The sequence below is a fragment of the Wyeomyia smithii genome, chromosome 3 (assembly GCF_029784165.1).
Source record: "Wyeomyia smithii strain HCP4-BCI-WySm-NY-G18 chromosome 3, ASM2978416v1, whole genome shotgun sequence".
Lineage (NCBI taxonomy): Eukaryota > Metazoa > Arthropoda > Insecta > Diptera > Culicidae > Wyeomyia > Wyeomyia smithii.
In genome coordinates, this window is record NC_073696.1 from 193018307 (window position 1) to 193025869 (window position 7563).

Consider the following 7563-nt stretch of genomic DNA (forward strand, 5'->3'; position numbering starts at 1 on the left):
GTGAGTGTTGAAATCTGTCTTGAGTGATTAGATATCTCACAATGCTATTTTTTATTTCTCTCTTTTTAACAGGGAAGTGGATACTCAAGCGATGACCTAAACTAGCTAATCCAATGGAATCAATAACTTAAGATACGCTACTACTGCCATATCTAGAGTTTGTTAATTGTATTCTCTCCAGAAAAAAAAATCTCATAACTAGTGAGCCCGAACGATTGTTTGGAAAGTGTCATCCACGACCAGAAATGAATGTTTCGGTATAATATTATTTAGGTAACTGAGTAAAATGGTGTAAAAGCATTAGAATCTGTCAATTTTTACATAAGTATTCAAAACTCATACATCGTGAACGTTAGATTGCTGTTCCTCTTTGTGACACATATACGATATACGGCAAATTGATGTTTTGTGAAACTAACTTTATCTATAGGAGCATTTATTGCATATATCCGGGAAAAGGCAAACAGCGATTGGTGCGTCAAATCCATATTGCCATATTTAACAAAACCAATAGTCATTACCAATTTTAACTGATAAAACAGGAATAACATTTTAAACAATAACTAAAAATAAATAGCTGACGAATTTTAGATCGTTCATCTGGCTGGTCCAGAGAACAGTTTTTTATATAAACTATTTGACCACTACTGTATACACGACAATTATTTACACACATTCACACAGCTCTCACCAGTATAATAAAAACTGTATACGTTGAACGACATACAAACACATAATAATAGACAGCATACATATTTATAAACGAAAACCTGTACTGGAATATGTTTGTGTCATTTAAATAAGTTTTTAGCTAATCTACGGTAAAACATGAGTGCTTGTCACATGCTGCTGGATTTTCGTTTCTGCTACCAGCGAGTGCTTATTTCGTGTCAATATCATTTTAAATTCAAGTTCTATTTGTTATTTGGGAACAAACTCACCAGGACTGAAACCCATAAATTATACAGTAGACACCAGTTGAACAATGCCAAAACAAATGGAATTTATTAAGTCAGTAAGCTAAAAATTCAAAAGAGATATAACTATAACTACTGTCATACTTGAGATAGTATCAATAATTATGAAATCGTCCCATGTGACAAGCACAGCGTTACAAATTCCGAAGCCACTAAATGTCATACACGACGTTACACAAAAACAATGCATTTAGGCGAGTCGCCACCCCCTCCCCGAGCGACGGCTTAACGTCACAGAGAAAAGCGTTGCACAAAAAAAAGCAACCGAAAAAAGCAAATCACCAACTATATTGCAAAGTTAAAATTTATCGAATAGATGTCGCATTGTGATAAATTAACAAACAAACAAAAACATATATAAATATGCTTTCGTCGTTTTATAATAGTGAAAATGTATATCCAATGACGGATTTAATCCCAGCTAAACTATTTAAATGTACTTAAAGTGGCTCTATATAACTAGGTTGTAAACTGATTTAATAGATATTCAAAATGCACCCCTTGAATTAGAAACATTTCTATCAACGAACTACAATCAAAACAAAGCATGTATTTGGAGTTGAGAGAGAGAGAGAAAGAGTTACAATTTTATGCTTGAGCTAGTTTGAAATCATAATATTTTTAGAATTCCTGTTTGGACGCAATTGAAAATCGTTGCATGTTTTGACCTTCACAAGAAGGTATTTGTTTTCGTGTCGAAACACAAACAATTACTATCGATGTTGGGCTTGATAGAGAGCATTTATTGAATCGCTAAACACGAGTGATAGGGTAAGTTAATGAATGAGCACACATGTTATCTTTTGTACATTTTCATGCGTTAGTACTTAACAATAGGACTACTGTAGTTGATAGTGTTATGATATGATATCGTACTCGGATAACATGAATGTAATCGGGAAAACAATTCACGAGAATTGCCGTTTCGTCAAATCATTCAAATTACTCCAATACTGCTGTGTACATACAACCCCATTTTTATTGATTGTAACGGCAATAGGCGACTAAAATATTGTTAATAAATGTGCTATAATGGAAGTTGTTGCTTTTTTGTGTTTTGTTGAACTCCCCCTATTCTAAAGGATTCTTCGATCTGGTTTCAATGGGTATGAGAAACACTTGAATTGATGCTGAAGCTGGGCTAGGTAGGTATACCACGGCATCATAACTGGTTCGTATATTTTTCCTTAGAGCTGCAATTCAACTATTTTTAACACGAGAACGACACGAAGGTTGGCTGCGAAGTGGCTATGTATAGAATAAACAGAAAATCGAATCCCAAAACGGAATGTAGCACCTGGGCTTTGGTTTTTGAAAGGCCATCGTGATTTCAAATGATAAACTAATATCACAAAATAACAGCTCTATTGAAACCAAACAAAATGTAATCAAAATCAAATATGAAAATTTCGGCATTATAGACTAATTCCGAAAGACATTCGCTATGTACAGGGTGTCGCCGTGAAAGTGATACACTTCATTTATGCCATAAAAGCATGACAGATTAATATTTCTTCTCTGATACTTTTTATCAACATAGTGGAATAGTAAAGTTATAGTAGTATAAATTTAGTTGAAATCATTCGGCTTTGCACCTGATCACAGCCTGCAAACGCTTTTCACAATTATCACAAGTCGCACGTTCGTCTTCCATCGGCATTTCATTCCAGGTCTTTACTAAAAGGCTCTTAAAAGTATCCAAAGTCACATGTTTCACTCCACCCAGCCTTTCTAGCATGTTCATTTGATACAAATCGGATAATTTTCCTTTCACCACTTTTGAACAACCAGTGCCTTTTGCGCTAGCGCTGAATCCTCTTGAAAGCAGAAGTTTTCCTTTCATAATTCCTGGGAACGAGTTGTAAATCTTCTTTTTTTCAGTTTGAGCTTTAGGGCCACAGTCGATTGGTTTTGTCTCCGCTTGGCGCATTGCATTTCAAATTTGTATGAAGATTTGAATGGGGAAACATACTTTTTTGCACTTTTCATTCTAGAAAGCTCAAAATGGCCTAAACCATACGTGAGCAAGATCGCGCCAAATGACCTATAGTCGAATATCGACCATTTTTGATTTGAATGAAACTTTGCACACGTATTTGGCTTAGCAAACTGGGCATTTTTCACAGATGGAGCGATTTTTTACACCCATGAGTTACATTTTAAAAGGGCGTATGCCTTTTGGAATAGGTTTTATTCGAAGCATTGTAGCCCAGAAACCGTTGGTTGTATAGAAAAACTGTCTGAATGAGTTGTAGGGAATTAAAAATGCACCATAAAAAAAATATACACTGTACAAAAAAAATTTTTTTTTGACCAAACAAAATTAAAAATAAACATTAAATTTCAATTTAAAAAAAAAGAGTTGAATTTTTTTCTTATTTTTTTTAAAGAAACTTGACGTTAATACGCAACTTTTAAAAAAAAGTCCAGGATGGAAAAATGAAAAATATTTTTTTTATGGTAGATTAATTTTTTCATAAAAATTCTAATTTAAACATTTTTCAAAATATTTGTATTCTGATGATTTTAAAAGATGCAGAGAGTCATTTTGAATCAAAAAGCTCTTGGTAGTTAAAATTCTAAAGGCATCGGTTTTCGAGTTATTTATAATTTAAGCTCGAAAAATTATTAATCTTTAATACACGTTTTTCTTAATTTGTCCATGGTTCTCCAGCAAAAACCATACGTTCATTGGAATGCTTGATCCAAAATATACAATTCATCCTTTGACAACAAAATGATTGGATAAATAACTCAAGCGCTAAACCTTAGTCTACCTACACGTTCCCCTTTGCCGAATGTTTTCTAAAAAAATATGTTTGTCGTGCAACACTACCTACTTGTTTACTAATAATAACTGTTTGTAAAGTACGCAACCAATAACTACTGGGTTCCCTATAATATCTGTTTTCGTATATAAAAACGATTGCACTACTCCAGATGTGTTAGTAACAGTTTGCATTTTGTGAAGATGAATAAAGTTAAAATGGAATACACCAAGCCCAAATGCTGTAAACTCTTTCCTGATCATCGGTGATCATCAAGCTTACGCAAATTAAACGAAAACTTTATTGCAAAATTAAAAATATTGAACAGTCAAGCTCATTTTAATACGTCTTTATCAATTTGTGATTCGTGTAGTTATTGGAATGATAGTCAAGCCACCATTCATCCCTTCGTTGTTTACTATTCAGAATCTGGAACATCTAAGAATATCAGCTTCATCATAATATCGGAAGTACTCCATCATGATACTGTTGCGGTTCAGGTGTTTATTGCCAAATTAATGAGTTTTTTGAAAACAACAATAGAGTTGAAAAAAAGCGATATTAATGTCTGATGGAGCTGCTTCACAACATAAAAATAGAAAAAACTTTGCAAGTCTTCGCAAGTTTAAAACAAAATATAACGTCGATACAGAGTGGCATTTTTTTGCGACTTCTCATATTAAAGGCCCATGCGATGCAATTGGTGACATATTAAAACGAATGGCAGGAAATGAAAGTTTAGCTAAAGAACATGAACATCCCATTACAAGCGCAAAAGAATTGTATGATTGGTCTAATCAGAAAAATAATAAAAATTCAAATTAGTTGGGTATCATAAGAAGAATATGAACAAGGAGTAACAGAATGGAGCAATATTTTCAAAAAATCTATAATAATAGCTGCCACACAAAAGTATTACTCTTTTGTTCTGATTTCAGAAAATAAGATACAAACGAAGCTGTTTTCGGAAGATGACGATTCATTTACTTATGATGTATATAAAATATAAGGTGAAACTAGTTCTGTAAAGTATCTATGTCAAAAAAAAATATGTTCCTAAGATAATAAAACTCGAAAATATTCTTATTTATTATTCTTATATATATTTCTTATATCACTTATATATATATATATATATATATATATATATATATATATATATATATATATATATATATATATATATATATATATATATATATATATATATATATATATATATATATATATATATATATATATATATATCGCTTATCCGTGCTATAAAATGAACATTGATTCCAGATTTTTAATGAATTAAAACTACATTTTACTACGTCCAGTTTGTTAAAATATGTTCTAACTGTTTTTGTTTTGAACTTTTAACAGAACAAAATTGAGGATCATCTGCTAATGACTCTGTTAACAGCTTGGTGCATTTTTGGTGCTATTGTAATCGTGTTCCTACCAGAGACTATGCAACATCCGGATCACCAGGAAAGAGATGAAGAAAAGTGAGTGTTGAAATCTGTCTTGAGTGATTAGATATCTCACAATGCTATTTTTTATTTCTCTCTTTTTAACAGGGAAGTGGATACTCAAGCGATGACCTAAACTAGCTAATCCAATGGAATCAATAACTTAAGATACGCTACTACTGCCATATCTAGAGTTTGTTAATTGTATTCTCTCCAGAAAAAAATCTCATAACTAGTGAGCCCGAACGATTGTTTGGAAAGTGTCATCCACGACCAGAAATGAATGTTTCGGTATAAAATCATTTAGGTAACTGAGTAAAATGGTGTAAAAGCATTAGAATCTGTCAATTTTTACATAAGTATTCAAAACTCATACATCGTGAACGTTAGATTGCTGTTCCTCTTTGTGACACATATACGATATACGGCAAATTGATGTTTTGTGAAACTAACTTTATCTATAGGAGCATTTATTGCATATATCCGGGAAAAGGCAAACAGCGATTGGTGCGTCAAATCCATATTGCCATATTTAACAAAACCAATAGTCATTACCAATTTTAACTGATAAAACAGGAATAACATTTTAAACAATAACTAAAAATAAATAGCTGACGAATTTTAGATCGTTCATCTGGCTGGTCCAGAGAACAGTTTTTTATATAAACTATTTGACCACTACTGTATACACGACAATTATTTACACACATTCACACAGCTCTCACCAGTATAATAAAAACTGTATACGTTGAACGACATACAAACACATAATAATAGACATCATACATATTTATAAACGAAAACCTGTACTGGAATATGTTTGTGTCATTTAAATAAGTTTTTAGCTAATCTACGGTAAAACATGAGTGCTTGTCACATGCTGCTGGATTTTCGTTTCTGCTACCAGCGAGTGCTTATTTCGTGTCAATATCATTTTAAATTCAAGTTCTATTTGTTATTTGGGAACAAACTCACCAGGACTGAAACCCATAAATTATACAGTAGACACCAGTTGAACAATGCCAAAACAAATGGAATTTATTAAGTCAGTAAGCTAAAAATTCAAAAGAGATATAACTATAACTACTGTCATACTTGAGATAGTATTAATAATTATGAAATCGTCCCATGTGACAAGCACCGCGTTACAAATTCCGAAGCCACTAAATGTCATACACGACGTTACACAAAAACAATGCATTTAGGCGAGTCGCCACCCCCTCCCCGAGCGACGGCTTAACGTCACAGAGAAAAGCGTTGCACAAAAAAAAGCAACCGAAAAAAGCAAATCACCAACTATATTGCAAAGTTAAAATTTATCGAATAGATGTCGCATTGTGATAAATTAACAAACAAACAAAAACATATATAAATATGCTTTAGTCGTTTTATAATAGTGAAAATGTATATCCAATGACGGATTTAATCCCAGCTAAACTATTTAAATGTACTTAAAGTGGCTCTATATAACTAGGTTGTAAACTGATTTAATAGATATTCAAAATGCACCCCTTGAATTAGAAACATTTCTATCAACGAACTACAATCAAAACAAAGCATGTATTTGGAGTTGAGAGAGAGAGAGAAAGAGTTACAATTTTATGCTTGAGCTAGTTTGAAATCATAATATTTTTAGAATTCCTGTTTGGACGCAATTGAAAATCGTTGCATGTTTTGACCTTCACAAGAAGGTATTTGTTTTCGTGTCGAAACACAAACAATTACTATCGATGTTGGGCTTGATAGAGAGCATTTATTGAATCGCTAAACACGAGTGATAGGGTAAGTTAATGAATGAGTACACATGTTATCTTTTGTACATTTTCATGCGTTAGTACTTAACAATAGGACTACTGTAGTTGATAGTGTTATGATAGTAGATGTAATATAAAAGAGCGTACAGATTCGTACAGATATCGTACTCGGATAACATGAATGAAATCGGGAAAACAATTCACGAGAATTGCCGTTTCGTCAAATCATTCAAATTACTCCAATACTGCTGTGTACATACAACCCCATTTTTATTGATTGTAACGGCAATAGGCGACTAAAATATTGTTAATAAATGTGCTATAATGGAAGTTGTTGCTTTTTTGTGTTTTGTTGAACTCCCCCTATTCTAAAGGATTCTTCGATCTGGTTTCAATGGGTATGAGAAACACTTGAATTGATGCTGAAGCTGGGCTAGGTAGGTATACCACGGCATCATAACTGGTTCGTATATTTTTCCTTAGAGCTGCAATTCAACTATTTTTAACACGAGAACGACACGAAGGTTGGCTGCGAAGTGGCTATGTATAGAATAAACAGAAAATCGAATCCCAAAACGGAATGTAGCACCTGGGCTTTGGTTTTTGA

General features: G+C 32.8%; 1 protein-coding gene and 1 long non-coding RNA gene across 7 annotated transcripts in view; both read left to right on the forward strand.

The window, feature by feature from the left end:
* The window catches only part of LOC129727749 (organic cation transporter protein), a 110312-nt gene extending 108297 nt beyond the window's left edge, over window positions 1–2015 (forward strand). For all 6 annotated transcript variants that reach the window (XM_055685880.1, XM_055685879.1, XM_055685881.1 and 3 more), the window contains one exon: window positions 73–2015. In XM_055685880.1, the coding sequence (XP_055541855.1) occupies window positions 73–100 (28 nt within the window). In that variant the 3' untranslated portion in view covers window positions 101–2015. The remainder of the gene's footprint in view (window positions 1–72) is intronic.
* Window positions 2016–5079: 3064 nt separating this feature from the next.
* Window positions 5080–7286, forward strand: LOC129727750 (uncharacterized). Its single transcript, XR_008728588.1, has 2 exons — window positions 5080–5238; window positions 5311–7286. It is a non-coding gene; the product is annotated as an uncharacterized LOC129727750 (long non-coding RNA).
* The last annotated feature ends 277 nt before the right edge of the window (window positions 7287–7563 follow it).